Source organism: Puma concolor, chromosome B4 (genome assembly GCF_028749965.1).
Source record: "Puma concolor isolate L17-30 chromosome B4, mPumCon1.1.hap2, whole genome shotgun sequence".
Lineage (NCBI taxonomy): Eukaryota > Metazoa > Chordata > Mammalia > Carnivora > Felidae > Puma > Puma concolor.
In genome coordinates, this window is record NC_141673.1 from 109,108,181 (window position 1) to 109,126,468 (window position 18,288).

Sequence of the window (18,288 nt, forward strand, 5' to 3'; positions counted from 1 at the left end):
TCCTTTCTACACTCTATTTCTTTCAAGGGCTAGCCCAGCCTCTGCTTAAGTATCTATATGAGGAACAAATTACTGCTTCTGGAGTTGGCTTGCTGGCTGTGAGAAAGTTCTTATTTATTTTGAAGTGAAGTCTATTTCTTTGTAGTTTTCACACATTAGGTATTTTGATCTCTTCCACCCCCATGCCCCAAAGACAAGAAATCCAATTAAGTCCTATTATGTCTCTTCCACATGATAGCCTTTTAGCTATTTGAAAACATTTCTTTTGTTCCCTGCAAGTCCCCATTTGTTAATTCATTCATTTGTTCAGTGGTTATTTATTGAATGCCCACTGTGTTCTGTGCAAAGTGAAAGGGAATCAGTTAAAAGTACACACTCCCTGACTTCCAGATGCTCACAGTTTTAGGGTCTCAGGTCAGATGCTGAAACTCTGAGATGTGCATGTGGGAGGTTTACTGGGGAGTATCATTGGGAACAACACCTGGGAAAGGTGAGGGAGGAGTTGAGCTGCCAAATAGTTGCAACAGAGAACTCAGTTGCTCTTAAGGGGAGCTCTGGGGCTAGATGACTCTTCAGAGCTATTTCACCATGAGGCAAGGTGGTAAGGCTTTTATATATACTCCCTATTGTCCAGTCATTGGATAGGGATAAATTTCTTCGTGCAGTAAATTAATGGACAGGGACTCATTGGGGAGCTGTCAACCAGTGCTCCCCTCAGCCTGAGAAATGGTGTCTCTCCTGTAGGAGGAGTCTGAGTGGTGCACCACTGTAGAGTACAAGTGGAGAGATAGCTATTCCCCACAATAGAACATAATGAACCAATTATTTGAATAGCTCTGAGTACAAAGTGCATGGACACCTAGACAGCATGTAGGCCTGTTGGAGGAGCCAGGACAGGCTTCCCAGGAAGTCAAAGGTATGTATAGCAAAGAGAGTCCTTATGAGCAGCCTTCAGGTGGTAGAATTGACAGTCCTCAATGATTGTTTGGGCTGGAGGTGAGGAGCAAGGAGACACCTAGGTTTCTGGTCTGGACCCCCTTGGTGAACGTTGTGCTCTTTTCCAGAATAGAGAACCTGGGGGAAAGAGAATATGGCAGTCTGGTCTGAAGAAGAAAAAATGGAAATGTGGGGGACAAAGGCAAGGAGTGTCTAGCCTAGCTGTCATTGCTAGCCCTAGAACTTTATAAGCCAAACGTTTCTTTCCCTCTAAGACTTGGCTATTTGGAATCAGAACTGATCACATGAATATGCTTTCCCTCTTCTCTTACCTACCTGTGGTGTGTTTTCACAGAGCTCCCACCAAAGCTGACTCATAAGAGCTCTTCCTGGAAGTGTGCAGTCCTGAAGACAGGCCAGACAGCTCATGGCCTGGGAATTTTGGAGTGATCAGTAAAGGGTCAGGTGTTGGGGTTCCTGAGGAAATTTGCCAGTGCATCCTGGCTGAGTCTCAGCATTTCTCAGCGGAACTCATTGAGAAGAAGGAAGAAAACAATATGAAGAGGAAGAAGGAAGAGCTAAGGGAGCGCCTCAGTGCCTTGGACTGCCCTCATGGTCATTAGATCTCTCATATTTTTTCTCTTTTTCACTGCATAGAAATGCTTTGCTCATCCACTGTACCCTGGAGCAGTAAAGCTTTGTGTTTAATGACTCCTGATTTCTTGTGCCTTTATTTCTGCATCTGTAAAATAGGAATAATCCTAGTACTGAGTGCATAAGGTTGTTGGGAGGGGTAATTGAGATAATCTGTGGAAACTGCTTTAAACTAATGCTTAGCATATAGTAGCAGTCAGCATTAGTTCCTGCCTTTGCCGTTACACCTATGTGCTAGCCTGTCTTGAGGCAAGGTGCTCCTGCCAATTCAGGAGCTGAAATCTGTAATTACTTGCTGTCCCTGGATTTTTTTCTTAATGCCCTATCTCATATACACAAAAACCCTTTCCCCAGGAATGCTGAGATTAGTGGTATTCCCTCCCTCTTAAATTACTCACCTGTGTAGTCTGCTGAGCCCAAGTTGGGTTGGGATAAGACAGGTTGGTTGCTAGTACATTAGGAAAGTGCTATCTTTTGTTTTTCTTATCTTTTTAAGTTCTTTTGGCTTCCAGCCTCTGGAGATCAGCCTAGATTAGTGAATCTCCCCCAGAGATTTTTTTTCTGATCTCCTTCAACCACATGGTAGGGACTGAGCAGGGGACTTTCCAGTGGAATCTGAAATAGACTAGCTAAGAAATTACTCTTATCTCTGAGCTCCATAGGTGCCCATTTTGACTCAACTCTGTAAGGAACAACTTGAGTGGGAGGAACTCATAATGCTTCCAGTTATGCTTCCTATAATGTTTCTTTCTTTGCCTTTGCTCTTATAACAATTGCTTGTACTACTCATTTGACACTGAGTAATACTCTTTCTTGTGACAGCTCTCTTTTCCTATTAAGAGTTTTACTCCTGTTTCTCTTTTCAGAGTCCAATGCTTTATCTCTCCTCTCCAATTTGTTTGAATGCTCCTTAGCGAAATATTTGTACCTCTGAGAGTATTTTTCAGGATTTTATATGCTTAGATCTTAGAAAAACATTTGATTTTTGTTAAATCCTGTAGCTTGCCCTTGTCCTCAGTATTTTTTTCCCTCTTTCTTATATAGGCCCAGTTGGTTTACACAACATTGGACAGACCTGCTGTCTTAACTCCCTTATTCAGATATTAATTATGAATGTGGGCTTCACCAGGATATTGAAGAGGTAAGGCTGATAAACATGTGTATTTTACATTTTCAAATATTCAATTTTTCACAGTGACTTTAAGTCTTCTTTTGAAAGTTGCCAGAGAAAAGAACTTGTTCTGCACATTCTAGAATACACACTATAATCACTTAAGATGTTTAAAAAGAAATATAAATGCCTGTTCCCACCACCAGATACTTGGTTTCAGATGGTCTGGGGTGGGGCTTAGGCATTAGACTCCCCAGGTGATTGTAAAGTGCAGCCAGGATTGACAGCCACTGATTTGGTTAAAACAGTGTTGGGACTAGACCAAATTCAGAGGAGTAAATCAATGAATAGGTCCTTGAGTCTCTCCATTGAGCCCTCTCAAACAGAACATGAACACACACAAAGTGTATATATGTATGTATATGTATTTACATATGTATGTACTTTATCACACATTATTTTAAAAGATGTTTATTTACTAATTAATTTTGACAGAGAGCGTGAGCAGGGTAGGGGCAGAGAGAGAGAGGGTGAGAGAGAGAATCCCAAGCAGCGTGGAGCCAAATGCCGGGCTCAAACTCACGAACTGTGACATCATGACCTGAGCCAAAATCAAGAGTTGGACACGTAACCAACTGAGCCACCCCAGGCCCCCTGTAATTAGTTTTTTAATAAGGTTTTCTCTTGTCCCTAGACTCTTTTTTTAAAGTTTAAATTCTAGTTAGTTAACATACAGTGTAATATTAGTTTTAGGTATACAATATAGTGATTCAACACTTCCATACAACACCTTGTGCTCCTCACAAATACACTCCTTAATCCCCTCACTTGTTTCACCCATTCCCCTGTCCCCACCTCCCATCTGGTAACCATCAGTTTGTTCTATGTAGTTAAGAGTCTGTTTCTTAGTTTCCCCTCTCTTTTTCCCCCTATGATTGTTTGTTTTGTTTCTTAAATACCACATATGAGTGAAATCATATGGTATTTGTCTTTGACTGACTTATTTTCACGTAGCATAGTACTCTGTAGCTCCATGTTGTTGCAAATGGCAAGATTTAATTATTTTTTATGGCTGAGTGATATTCCATCCTGTATGTATACCATATCTTCTTTATCCATTCATCAGTCAGACACCAGGGGGGTGTTTCCATAGTTTGGCTATTGTAGTTAATATTGCTATAAATATTGGGGTGTATATATCCCTTTGAATTAGTATTTTGTATCTTTTGGGTAAATACCTAGTAGTGCAATAGCTGGAAGTTCTTTTTTAACTTTTTTTTTAATGTTTATTTTTGACAGAGAGAGAGAGAGACAGGGCATGAGCGGGAGAGGGGCAGCGAGAGAGGGCGACACAGAATCCGAAGCAGGCCCCAGGCTCTGAGCTGTTAGCACACAGCCCAACGTGGGGCTCAAACCCACAGACCGTGAGATCATGACCTGAGCCAAAGTCAGACACTCAACCGACTAAGCCACCCAGGCGCCCCTCTTTTGAGGAACCTCCACTGATTTCCACAGTAACTGTGTCAGTTTGCATTTCCACCAATAGTGCAGGAGGGCTCCTCTTTCTCCACATCCTTGCCAACCCCTGTTGTGTTGTTGTTGTTGTTGATTTTAGCCATTCTGATAGGTGTGAAGTGATATCTCATAGTTTTGATTTATATTTCCCTGGTGATGAGTGATATTGAGCATTTTTTCATGTGTCTGTTGGCCATATGGATGTCTTCTTTGGAAAAATGTCAATTCATGTCTTCTGCCCGTTTTAAAATTGGATTATTTGGGGCGCCTGGGTGGCGCAGTCGGTTAAGCGTCCGACTTCAGCCAGGTCACGATCTCGCGGTCCGTGAGTTCGAGCCCCGCGTCGGGCTCTGGGCTGATGGCTCAGAGCCTGGAGCCTGTTTCCGATTCTGTGTCTCCCTCTCTCTCTGACCCTCCCCCGTTCATGCTCTGTCTCTCTCTGTCCCAAAAATAAATAAACGTTGAAAAAAAATTTTTTTTTAAAAATAAAAAAAATAAAAAAAAATAAAATAAAATTGGATTATTTGTTTTTTGGATGTTGAATTTTATAAGTTCTTTATAGGTTTTGGATTCTAACCCTTTATTAGATATGTCATTTGCAAATATCTTTTCCCATTTCATAGAATGCCTTTTAGTTTTGTTGATTGTTTCCTTCACTGTGTGGAAGCTTTTTATTTTGATGAAGTCCCAACAGTTTATTTTTGCTTTTATTTCCTTTGACTCAAGTAGACCTATAGTATGAAGTTGCTATGGCTGATGTGAAAGAGATTACTGCTTGTGTTATCCCCTAGGATTTTAATGGCCTCAGGTCTCACATTTACATTTTTACCATTTTGAATTTATTTTTGTGTGTCGTGTAAGAAAGTGGTCCAGTTTCATTCTTCCACATGTTGGTGTCCAGTTTTCCCAACAGCATTTGTTAAAGAGATTGTCTTTTTTCCATTGGATAGTCTTTCCTGCTTTGTCAAAGATTAATTAACCATATAGTTGTGGGTTTATTTTTGGGTTTTCTACTCTGTTCCACTGATCTATGTGTCCATTTTTGTGCTATTACCCTATTGTCTTGATCACTACAGCTTTGTAATATAAGTTGAAGTCCAGAATTGTGATGCCTCCAGCTTTGCTTTTCTTTTCCAGGGAAAACTCCAAGAGTTTTCCAGGGTTGCTTTGGATATTCAGAGTCTTTTTGTGGTTACATACAAATTTTAGGATTGTTTGTTCTGGCTCTGTGAAAATGTTGTTGGTATTTTGATAGGGATTGCATTAAATGTGTATATTGCATTGGGTAGTGTAGACATTTTCACAATATTTGTTCTTCCAATCCATGAACATGGAACGTTTTTCCATTTCTTTGTGTTCTCTTCAATTTCTTTTGCCAGTGTTGTATAGTTTTCAGAGTACAGAGTATAGGTCTTGCACCTCTTTGGTGCCTAGGTCTATTCCTAGGTATCTAGGAACCTAGGTGCAATTATAAATGAGATTGAGTCCTTCATTTCTCTTTAGTTTTTTTTTAAGTTTATTTATTTATTTTGAGAGAGACAGAGACAGTGTGAGTGGGGGAAGGAGAGAGAGAGAGAGAGAGAGAGAGAGAGAGAGAGAGAGATTGAGAATCCCAAGCAGGCTCCATGCTATCAGCACAGAGCCTGATGTAGAACTTGAACTCACAAAATCATGAGATCAAGACCCGAGCTGAAACCAAGATTCAGACACTTAACCAACTGAGCCACACAAGCACCCCTGTTTCTCTTTCTTCTGCTTTATTATTGGTGTATAGAAATGCAAAAGATTTCTGTATGTTGATTTTATATCCTGTGACTTTACTGAATTCGTGTATCAGTTCTAGCATTTTTTTGTGTGGAATCTTCAGGGTTTTCTATGTAGAGTGTCATATCATCTGCAAATGGTGAACGTTTGAATTCTCCCATGCCACTTTGGATGCCTTTTATTTCTTTGTGTTGTCTGATTGCTATGGCTAGGACTCCCAGTACTACATTGAATAACAGTGGTGAGAGTGGACATCCCTATGTTGTTCCTGACCTTCTTCCTGACTGAGAGCTTTTCCTTATTGAGGATGATGCTAGCTGTGAGGTTTTCATATATGACCTTTATTATGTTGAAGTATGCTCCCTCTATCCCTACTTTGTTGAGGGTTTTTATCATGAATGGATGTTGTACTTTGTCAAATGCTTTTTCTGCATCTATTGAGAGGATCATATGGTTCTTATCCTTTCTTTTATTAGCGTTATTTATCACAATGATTGATTTGTAAATATTGAATCACCCTTGCAACCCAAGCATAAATCCCACTTGCTCACGGTGAATAATTCTTTTAATGTATTGTTGGATTTCGTTTGCTAGTATTTTATTGAGGTTTGGATTCAGTTTGCTAGTATTTATTTTATTTGTATCCATGTTCATCAGGGTTAATAGCCTGTAGTTTGCTTTTTTTAGTGGTGTTTTGGTGTCACAGTAGTGCTGGCCTCATAGAATGAATTTGGAAGTTTTCCTTCTTTTTCTATTTTCTGGGATCGTTTTAGAAGAATAGGTATTAACTCTTCTTTAAATGTTTCGTAGAATTCACTTATGAAGCCATCTGATTCTAGATTTTTGTTTCTTGGGAGTTTTTTGATTATTCAATTTCTTTGCAGGTTATTGGTCTGGGGGGAGGACAGAGAAAGAGAAAAAGAGAGAATCCCAAGCAGGCTCCTTGCTGTCAGTGCAGAGCCTGACACAGGGCTCCATCTCATGAACCATGAGATCATGACCTGAGCTGAAATCAAGAGTTGGACATTTAACCTACTGAGCCACCCAGCCACCCCCCCCTTATTTGCCTTTTGTTACAGTCGTTGTTTTATAATCCAGTTTATCTGATACAGGTATTGCCACTCCAGCTTTCTTTTGACATTTATTTGCATGATAAATGTTTCTCCACCCCCTCACTTTCAATCTGTAGGTGTCTTTAGGTCTAAAATGAGTCTCTTGTAGGTAGCTTATAGATTGGTCTTGTTGTTGTTGTTTTTTAATCTATTCTAATATCTTAGGTCTTTTGATTGGGACATTTAGTCCATTTACATTCAAAGTAATTATTGATAGGTATTATTTATTGCCATTTTATTACTTGTTTTGTCATTGTTTCTGGAAGATTTTCTCTGATCTTGTCTTCGTCACTTTGGCCTCTTCTTTCTACTCAAAGAATTCTCTTTAATATTTCTTGCAGGGCTGGTTTAGTGGTCACAAACTACTTTAGTTTTTGTTTGTTGGGGAAACTCTTTATCTCTCCTTATATTCTGAATGGTAGCCTTGCTGGATAGAGTATTCTTGACTGCAGATTTTTCCCATTCAGCACTTTGAATATATCATGCCCCTCCCTTCTGGCTTGCCAAGTTTATGTTGAAAAATCTCCTTATGAGTTTCCCCTTGTAAGTTAATGACCTCCTTGGTCTTACTGTTTTTAAGGTTTTTCTTTTTAATCATATTTTGCAAATTTAATTCCAGTATGTCTTGGTATTGGCCCACTTTTGTTTATTTTGATGGGAGTTCTCTGTGCCTCCTGGATATGGATGTCTGCTTCCTTCCCCAGATTAGGGAAGTTTTTAGCTATTTTTCACATACATGTTCTGTCACCCTTTCTCTCTCTTCTTCTGGGACTCCTATAATAAAATGGTATTACATTTGATGGAGTCTTTGAGTTCTATATCTATTCTCATGTTGCATAATTTTGCTTTGTTCAGTTTCATTGCTTTCCTTTACTTTGTCATCTAGGTCATTAATTGTTCCTCTGTTTCTTGCAGCCTGCTGTTCATTGCATCAGACATGTTTCTAATTTCATTTATTGCACTCTTCATCTCTGATTGATTCTTTTTTAACTCTTTTATCTCTGTAATAAGGGTCTCACTGATGTCTGTCATTTTTTTTCAAGCCTAGTGAATATCCTTATGATTATTGCTTTAAATTCTCCCTCAGACATGTTACTTATATCTGTTTCACTTAGATCTCTGGCTGTGGCCTTATCTTTTTCTTTCATTTGGGATAAATTCCTCTGTCTTCCAATTGTGTCTAAATCTCTGCCTACTTCTCTGTGATAGAAAAGCCAGTTGTGTCTCCTCTTCCTGAAAGTAATATCCTAATGAAGAGATCCATGTAGTGACCAGGGCCTACCACTTCAGGGAGTGTCTCTAGTGTATGCTGCATGCCACCTGCTGTTGTGTTTCAGCTGCTCTGTCTTTCAGGCCAGTTGTCTGAAAAGACTCTCCTTGCCTGCTATGGGCAATGTTATTCCCTGAATGTTGAGTTTTAGCTAGTTATGCTCTGGTCTGCTTGTGAAGTGAAGCCTGTCACCAACTGCACTGGAACTGAGGTCCTGCAGGACTCTCTGGTCAAGAGGTGTGGTGTGGGCAGAAGTTTGTGCTGGTCTTCTGGAGGAGGGGCCCACCACATTGGGACTGAGGCAAGAATGACTGAAAAGAGTTGTGTTACTGGAGCATGGGGGTGTGGGGCATGGTGTATGCAAGTTAGGCAGCTAGTGTTGGTGCTGTGCTGCCCCCCATAGGTGGTTCTGTATTTCTGCTAAGGAGTGGGGGAGGGAAATGGCACAAGCTGGTCCTTTACTCCCAGAGAAGTGTTCCTGTGAATGCTGCCTCTCGGAGATGCTCTCTGAGAAGAGTGAATAATCACCCCAGTGTGTGCCCTAGGTGCTATTTATTTATTTATTTATTGGTATATGAAATTTATTGTCAAATTGGTTTCCATACAACACCCAGTGCTCATCCCAAAAGATACCCTCTTCAATACCCATCACCTACCCTACCCTCCCTCCCACCCCCCCCCCATCAACCATCAGTTTGTTCTCGGTTTTTTTTTTTTTTTTTTTTTTTCAACATTTATTTATTTTTGGGACAGAGAGAGACAGAGCATGAACGGGGGAGGGGCAGAGAGAGAGGGAGACACAGAATCAGAAACAGGCTCCAGGCTCTGAGCTATCAGCCCAGAGCCTGACGCGGGGCTCGAACTCACAGACCGCGAGATCGTGACCTGGCTGAAGTCGGACGCCCAACCGACTGCGCCACCCAGGCACCCCTGTTCTCAGTTTTTAAGAGTGTCTTAAGCTTTGGCTCTCTCCCACTCTAACTTCTTTTTTTTTTTTTTCCTTCCCCTTCCCCATGGGTTTCTGTTAAGTTTCTCAGGATCCACATAAGAGTGAAAACATGGTATCTGTCTTTCTCTGTATGGCTTATTTCATTTAGCATCACACTTTCCAGTTCCATCTGTGTTGCTACAAAGGGCCAGATTTCATTCTCTCTCATTGCCACATAGTATTCCATTGTGTATATAAACCACAATTTCTTTATCCATTCATCAGTTGATGGACATTTAGGCTCTTTCCACAATTTGGCTATTGTTGAGAGTGCTGCTATGAACATTGGGGTACAAGTGCCCCTATGCATCAGTACCCCTGTATCCCTTGGGTAAATTCCTAGCAGTGCTATTGCTGGGTCATAGGGTAGGTCTATTTTTAATTTTTTGAGGAACCTCCACACTGTTTTCCAGAGTGGCTGCACCGATTTCGATTCCCACCAACAGTGCAAGAGGGTTCCCGTTTCTCCACATCCTCTCCAGCATCTATAGTCTCCTGATTTGTTCATTTTGGCCACTCTGACTGGTGTGAGGTGATATCTGATTTTGATTTTGATATATGATTATGATATTTTGATTTGTATTTCCCTGATGAGGAGCGACGTTGAGCATCTTTTCATGTGCCTGTTGGCCATCCGGATGTCTTCTTTAGAGAAGTGTCTATTCATGTTTTCTGCCCATTTCTTCACTGGATTATTTGTTTTTCGGGTGTGAAGTTTGGCGAGTTCTTTATAGATTTTGGATACTAGCCCTTTGTCCCTTATGTCATTTGCAAATATCTTTTCCCATTCCGTTGGTTGCCTTTTAGTTTTGTTGGTTGTTTCCTTTGCTGTGCAGGAGCTTTTTATCTTCATGAGGTGCCAATAGTTCCTTTTTGCTTTTAATTCCCTTGCCTTTGGGGATGTGTCAAGTAAGAAATTGCTGTGGCTGAGGTCAGAGGTTTTTTCCTGCTTTCTCCTCTAGGGTTTTGATGGTTTCCTGTCTCACATTCAGGTCCTTTATCCATTTTGAGTTTATTTTTGTGAATGGTGTAAGAAAGTGGTCTAGTTTCATCCTTCTGCATGTTGCTGTCCAGTTCTCCCAGCACCATTTGTTAAAGAGACTGTCTTTTTTCCATTGGATATTCTTTCCTGCTTTGTCAAAGATTAGTTGGCCATACTTTTGTGGGTCTAGTTCTGGGGTTTCTCTTCTATTCCATTGGTCTATGTGTCTGTTTTTGTGCCAATACCATGCTGTCTTGATGATTAGAGCTTTGTAGTAGAGGCTAAAGTCTGGGATTGTGATGCCTCCTGCTTTGGTCTTCTTCTTCAAAATTACTTTGGCTATTCGGGGCCTTTTGTGGTTCCATATGAATTTTAGGATTGCTTGTTCTAGTTTCGAGAAGAATGCTTGTGCAATTTTTATTGGGATTGCATTGAATGTGTAGATTGCTTTGGGTAGTATTGACATTTTAACAATATTTATTCTTCTAACCCATGAGCATGGAATGTTTTTCCGTTTCTTTGTATCTTCTTCAATTACCTTCATAAGCTTTCTGTAGTGTTCAGCATACAGATCTTTTACATCTTTGGTTAGGTTGATTCCTAGGTATTTTATGCTTCTTGGTGCAATTGTGAATGGGATCAGTTTCTTTATTTGTCTTTCTGTTGCTTCATTATTAGTGTATAAGAATGCAACTGATTTCTGTACATTGATTTTGTATCCTGCAACTTTGCTGAATTCATGTATCAGTTCTAGCAGACTTTTGGTGGAGTCTACCGGGTTTTCCACGTATAATACCATGCCATCTGCAAAAAGTGAAAGCTTGACTTCATCTTTGCCAATTTTGATGCCTTTGATTTCCTTTTGTTGTCTGATTGCTGATGCTAGATCTTCCAACACTATGTTAAACAACAGTGGTGAGGGGACATCCCTGTCGTGTTCCTGATCTCAGGGGTAAAGCTGTCAGTTTTTCCCCATTGAGGATGATATTAGCTGTGGGCTTTTCATAAGTGGCTTTTATGATGTTTAAGTATGTTCCTTCTATCCCGCCTTTCTCGAGGGTTTTTATTAAGAAAGGATGCTGAATTTTGTCAAATGCTTTTTCTGCATCAATTGACAGGATCATATGGGTCTTTTCTTTTCTTTTATTAATGTGATGTGTCACGTTGATTGATTTGTGAATGTTGAACCAGACCTGCATCTCAGGAATGAATCCCACTTGATCATGGTGAATAATTCTTTTTATATGCTGTTGAATTCGATTTGCTTGTGGCTTATTGAGAATTTTTGCATCCATATTTGTCAGGGATATTGGCCTGCAGTTCTCTTTTTTTACTGGGTCTCTGTCTGGTTTGGGAATCAAAGTAATACTGGCTTCATAGAATGAGTCTGGAAGTTTTCCTTCCCTTTCTATTTCTTGGAACAGCTTGAGAAGGATAGGTATTATCTCTGCTTTAAATGTCTGGTAGAATTCCTCAGGGAAGCCATCTGGTCCTGGACTCTTATTTGTTGGGAGATTTTTCATAACTGATTCAATTTCTTCGCTGGCTATGGGTGTGTTCAAGCTTTCTATTTCCTCCAGTTTGAGTTTTGGAAGTGTGTGGGTGTTTAGGAATTTGTCCATTTCTTCCAGGTTTGTCCAGTTTGTTGGCATATAATTTTTCATAGTATTCCCTGATAATTGCTTGTATTTCTGAGGGGTTGGTTGTAATAATTCTATTTTCATTAATGGTTTTATCTATTTGGGTCCTCTCCCTTTTCTTTTTGAGAAGGCTGGCTAGAGGTTTATCAATTTTGTTTATTTTTTCAAAAACCAACTCTTGGTTTCATTGATCTGCTCTACAGTTTTTTTAGATTCTATCTTGTTTATTTCTGCTCTGATCTTTCTTATATCTCTTCTTCTGCTGGGTTGTGGGGTGTCTTTGCTCTTCTGCTTCTATTTCCTTTAGGTGTGCTGTTAGATTTTATATTTGGGATATTTCTTGTTTCTTGAGATAGGCCTGGATTGCAATGTATTTTCCTCTCAGGACTGCCTTCCCTGCATCCCAAAGCATTTGGATTGTTGTATTTTCATTTTCGTTTGTTTCCATATATATTTTAATTTCTTCTCTAATTGCCTGGTTGACCCACTCATTCTTCAGTAAGGTGTTCTTTAACCTCCATGCTTTTGGAGGTTTTCCGGACTTTTTCCTGTGGTTGATTTCAAGCTTCATAGGATTGTGGTCTGAAAGTATGCATGATCTCAATTCTTGTATACTTATGAAGGGCTGTTTTGTGACCCAGTATGTGATCTATCTTGGAGAATGTTCCATGTGCACTCGAGAAGAAAGTATATTCTGTTGCTTTGGGATACAGAGTTCTAAATATATCTGTCAAGTCCATCTGATCCATGTATCATTCAGGGCCCTTGTTTATTTTTTGACCATTTGTCTAGATGATCTATCCATTGTTGTAAGTGGGGTATTAAAGTCCCCTGCAATTACCACATTCTTGTCAATAAGGTTGCTTATGTTTGTGAGTAATTGTTTTATATATTTGGGGGCTCCCGTATTCAGCGCATAGACATTTATAATTGTTCTTCTTCATGGGTAGACCCTGTAATTATTATATAATGCCCTTCTTCATCTCTTGTTACAGCCTTTAATTTAAAGTCTAGTTTGTCTGATATAAGTATGGCTACTCCAGCTTTCTTTTGACTTCAGTAGCATGATAAATAGTTCTCCATCCCCTCACTCTCAATCTGAAGGTGTCCTCAGGTCTAAAATGAGTCTCTTGGGGGCGCCTGGGTGGCGCAGTCGGTTAAGCGTCCGACTTCAGCCAGGTCACGATCTCGCGGTCCGGGAGTTCGAGCCCCGCGTCGGGCTCTGGGCTGATGGCTCAGAGCCTGGAGCCTGTTTCCGATTCTGTGTCTCCCTCTCTCTCTGCCCCTCCCCCGTTCATGCTCTGTCTCTCTCTGTCCCAAAAATAAATAAACGTTGAAAAAAAAATTAAAAATAAATAAATAAATAAATAAAATAAAATGAGTCTCTTGTAGACAGCAAATAGATGGGTCTTGTTTTTTTCTCCATTCTGATACCCTATGTCTTTTGTTTGGTGCATTTAGTCCATTTACATTCAGTGTTATTATAGAAAGATATGGATTTAGAGTCATTGTGATGTCTGTAGGTTTCATGCTTATAGCGATGTCTCTGGTACTTTGTCTCACAGGATCCCGCTTAGGATCTCTTCTGGGCTGGTTTAGTGGTGATGAATTCTTTCAGTTTTTGTTTGTTTGGGAAGACCTTTATCTCTCCTTCTATTCTAAATGACAGATTTGCTGGGTAGAGGATTCTCAACTGCATATTTTTTCTGTTCATCACATTGAAGATTTCCTGCCATTCCTTTCTGGCCTGCCAAGTTTGAGAAGAGAGATCCGTCACTAGTCTTATCAGTCTCCCTTTATATGTTAGAGCACGTTTATCCCTAGCTGCTTTCAGAATTTTCTCTTTATCCTTGCATTTTGCCAGTTTCACTATGATATGTCGTGCAGAAGATCGATTCAAGTCACGTCTGAAGGGAGTTCTCTGTGCCTCTTGGATTTCAATGCCTTTTTCCTTCCCCAGTTCAGGGAAGTTCTCAGCTATTACTTCTTCAAGTACACCTTCAGCACCTTTCCCTCTCTCTTCCTCTTCTGTAATACCAATAATGTGTATATTATTTCTTTTTAGTTCATCGCTTATTTCTCTAATTTTCCCCTCATACTCCTAGATTTTTTTATCTCTCTTTTTCTCAGCTTCTTCTTTTTCCATAATTTTGTCTTGTAGTTCACCTATTCTCTCCTCTACCTCTTCAATCCGAGGTGTGGTCGTCTCCATTTATTTTGCAGCTCATTAATAGCATATTTTAGCTCCTCCTGGCTGTTCCTTAGTCCCTTGATCTCTGTAGCAATAGATTCTCTGCTGTCCTTTATACTGTTTTCAAGCCCAGCGATTAATTTTATGACTATTACTCTAAATTCACTTTCTGTTATATTGTTTAAATTGTTTTTGATCAGTTCATTAGCTGTTGTTATTTCCTGGAGGTTTTTTTGAGGGGAATTCTTCCGTTTCATCATTTTGGATAGTCCCTGGAATGGTGTGGAACTGCAGGGCACTTCCCCTGTGCTGTCTTGAATAACTTGTGTTGGTGGGCGGGGCCACAGTCAGACCTGATGTCTGCCCCCAGCCCACCGTTGGGGCCACTGTCAGACTGGTGTGTACCTTCTCTTCCCCTCTCCTAGGGGCGGGATTCACTGTGGAGTGGTGTGGCCTGTCTGGGCTACTTGCACATTGCCAAGCTTGTGGTGCTGGGGATCTGGCATATTAGTTGGGGTGGATCAGCAAGTTGCACAGGGGTGGGTGGGGCACGCTCAGCTTGCTTTTCCTTTGGTGATCTGCTTCGGGAGGGGCCCTGTGGCACCGGGAGGAGTCAGACCTGCCACCAGAGGGATGGATCTGCAGAAGCACAGCATTGGGTGTTTGTGCGGTGCAAGCAAGTTCCCTGACAGGAACTGGTTCCCTTTGGGATTTTGGCTGGGGTTGGGCGAGGGAGATGGCACTGGAAAGTGCCTTTGTTCCCCACCAAGCTGCGCTGTGTTGTCCGGGGCTCAACAACTCTCCCTCCCATTGTCCTCCAGCCCTCCCGCTCTCTGAACAGAGTTGTAAACTTATAACCTTCCAGATGTTAAGTGCCGCTTGCTGTCCGAACACACTCTGTCTGGCCCCTCTGCTTTTGCAAGCCAGACTCGGGTACTCTGCTTTGCCGGCGGGCTGCCCCTCTGCCCTGGCTCCCTTCCGCCAGTCCATGTAGCACGCACCACCTCTCTGCCCTTCCTACCCTCTTCCATGGGCCTCTCGTCTACATTTGGCTCCAGAGAATCTGTTCTGCTAGTCTTCTGGTGGTTTTCTGGGTTATTTAGGCAGGTGTGGGTGGAATCTAAGTGATCTGCAGGATGCTCTGAGCCCAGCGTCCTCCTACGCTGCCATCTTCCTACCTCTGGATGATCTTGATTCCCTAGGTGCTTTTTAGATGGTCGTTTCCATGCTATCTGCCCCCAGTTGTTTCCCTGCCTTCTTTCCAGGAGCAGTATAGGACCCTCTACACTCTATCCCTGCCAAGACCTCTGACCTTTAAAACTCCAAGGTTTAAGCCTTGCTGGTTGCAAGAAGTCATAAAATTCTGCCCCTCTTTTTTTCCCGAACCAATGGCTTTTGGGAAACGTTCTCCTTGTGCACTCTGCTGTGCGTTTCTCTCTCTCTCCCCCTTCTCCACAATCATGGTTCCCTCCCCTCCACAGCACCTGTGATCTGTTTCTCCCCAAACCTCACCTCCATACTTCTTACATTTTTCTATGTGGCCTCTTCTCTTCCTTTCATTGTGGAGTTTGTTTTATCAGTCTTTAGGTCAATTTCTGAGGTATTTAGGACAATTTGATAGTTATGCAGTTGTGTTCCTGGGATGAGGTGAGCCTATGGTTCTCCTACTTTGCTTACATCTTCCTTTCTGCCTATCATATACTCTTTTCTGCCCAGTGCTTTCTTTTTTTCCCTTCCATTGGCATGAGCCTTTCTTCCCAGGACCTAGATCTGTATTTGCCTTTTCATTTTGGAGTACTTCAGCCTGGACATTTTACTGTATGGCCATTTTGCTATGGACCCAGGACCTTCTGCATCTGCCCTTCATTTAAGTTTGACTGTTGGGCAGAGTTGGGAGAGGGGTGAGACAACAGTTGTCTGATCCCCTCTTGAGAGGGTACTCTCTGTAGCCAATTTACTAACATGGTATTTTTCAACTCGTTTGTACATTTAAGTCATCTGGGAAACTTAAAGTTCTGATAACTGGGCCCGACTATTAGAAATTCTGATTTAGGTATCTGTAAAGTGGCCCGGACATGGATATTTTTGAAAGTTCCCCCAAGTGATTCCAGTATGCATCTAGCATTGAGAACTGTGGCGATAAGGAGGTTCTTATTTGGCAGGATAATAATGGATGTTCTTATTTGGCAGGATAACAGTACCAAGGGGAACAGAAGAGCAAAGGAGAAGTGTCCCCTTCCAGATGCTCTTGCTACTAGAGAGGATGCGGGACAGCCGGCATAAAGCAGTGCAACCCTTGGAACTTGCCTACTGTCTCCAGAAGTACAATGTTCCAAGTAAGACAGCCCTCTCATCTCTGAGAGAGAGAGGGAGGGGGGATGGTAAGGGGGTAGAGGGAGGGTGAGGGCCTCAAAAATGAGTCAGGAACTGTCCCCTTCTCTTCTTTGTTTTTGGAGAGTTTGTGAAGAGATAGGTGTTAATTCTTTAAATGTTTGGCAGAATTAAGCCCTCTGGGCCTGGGATTTTCTTTGTGGGAAGCTTTAAAATGGTTGATTCAGGGGTGGCTGGGTGGCTCAGTCAGTTGAGTGTCCAACTCTTTATTTTGGCTAAGGTCATGATGCCAGGGTTGTGGGATCAAGTCCTGTGTCAGGCTCTGCACTTTGTGTGGAGCCTGCTTAAGATTTTTTCTCTCTCTCTCTTCTTCTGCCCCTCTCCCCCACTCGTGCTTTCTCTAAAATAAAAATAAAAATCAATAAAATGACTGATTCAGTCTCTTTCCTTTTTACAGTTAGTGTTCTTTTCAGGTTGAATAACTGAACTCCCTTTAGCATTTCTTGTAAGGCAAGTGTAGTTATGATGAACTCCCTCAGCATTTGTCTGGGAAAGCCTTTATCTCTCCTTCATTTATGAAGTAAAGTTTTCTTGATGGCGGGTTTTTTCTTTTCATATCACTTTGAGTATGTCATTCCACTGTCTCCTGGCATGTAAGGTTTGTGCAGAGAAATCCTCTGATAGCCTTATAGGGGGTTCCCTTGTAAGTGATAAGCTTCCTTTCTATTATTGATTTTAAGATCTCTCTTTGTCTTTGATTTTTTAAAGTTTTAACACTGATGTGTCTTGGAGAATATCTGTTTGAATTAAATATGTTTGGGGACATATGAGCTTTATTAACTTAGATGTCTAATCTCCCCAGATTTGGGAAGTCTCAGCTACTGTTTCTTAAATAAGTTTTCTGTCACTTTCCTTTCTCTTTTGAGACTCCATCCAGTCTGCTGTCGAAACTGTTGAATTCTTCAGCTGAATCACTGTGTTATTTAGTTCCAAAATTTCTATTTGGTTCTTTTTTATGTTTTCTTTCTTTGTTGAACTTCTGTTTTTCTTGCATTGTTTTCCTGATTTACTGAAACTGATTATGTTCTGTGACAGCTCTGAGTATCTTTAGAACAATTATTTATAATTTTTTTCTAGGCAATTTGTATATCTCCATTTCTTTGGGATCAGTTTTTGAAAGTATACTATGTTCTTTTGGTGATATCGTGTTTCCCTGATTCTTTGTGATCCCTGTAGCCTTGTGTAGGTGTCTCCACATTTGAAGAAGTAGTTACTTATTACAGACTTTATGGATTGACTTTTTTAGAGAAAGACCTTCACCTACAGCTGGAGTGTGCTGTGGTCTAGGTCTAGTGGTGTGGGGCACCAGGTGTGGTGTATGCTGGCTCTGGGTCCAAGGGTTATAATGTCTTACTGGCTTAAGCTTCTGGGGTCCATGACCTAGATAACTGTGTGATCCTTGGAGAGAGATGTAGGGTATCTGAAATAGCTACAAGAGCTGTTAGAGTCCTCAGTGGACCTTTTGGTGCAGCAGCTAGGACCAGGGCAGGGAGTGGTGGTTGCCACTGGTGGTGTGCATGCTTGTCTGTGGGGGCTGGTTGCAGGTGGCTGTTTGGTGGCAGGGTCTGGTTGTAGACACACACATAGTGGTGAGGGCAGTGGCCAGCAGCAGGTGCTGGGTCTTACTGAGGGTGCATTAGCAGCTGTGGGGGCTTTTGCTATTGGTTTGCAGTTCTGTGGTTGCAGAGATCACTATGGGTGCACACATTACATTGAAGGCTGGTGACAAAGGTC

General features: G+C 41.3%; 1 protein-coding gene across 2 annotated transcripts in view; it reads left to right on the plus strand.

The window, feature by feature from the left end:
- The first annotated feature begins 1,257 nt into the window (after window positions 1-1,257).
- The window catches only part of USP18 (ubiquitin specific peptidase 18), a 52,558-nt gene continuing 35,527 nt past the window's right edge, over window positions 1,258-18,288 (plus strand). For both annotated transcript variants that reach the window (XM_086714544.1, XM_086714545.1), the window contains exons 1-3: window positions 1,258-1,551; window positions 2,635-2,731; window positions 16,354-16,499. In XM_086714544.1, the coding sequence (XP_086570670.1) occupies window positions 1,494-1,551; window positions 2,635-2,731; window positions 16,354-16,499 (301 nt within the window). In that variant the 5' untranslated portion in view covers window positions 1,258-1,493. The remainder of the gene's footprint in view (window positions 1,552-2,634; window positions 2,732-16,353; window positions 16,500-18,288) is intronic.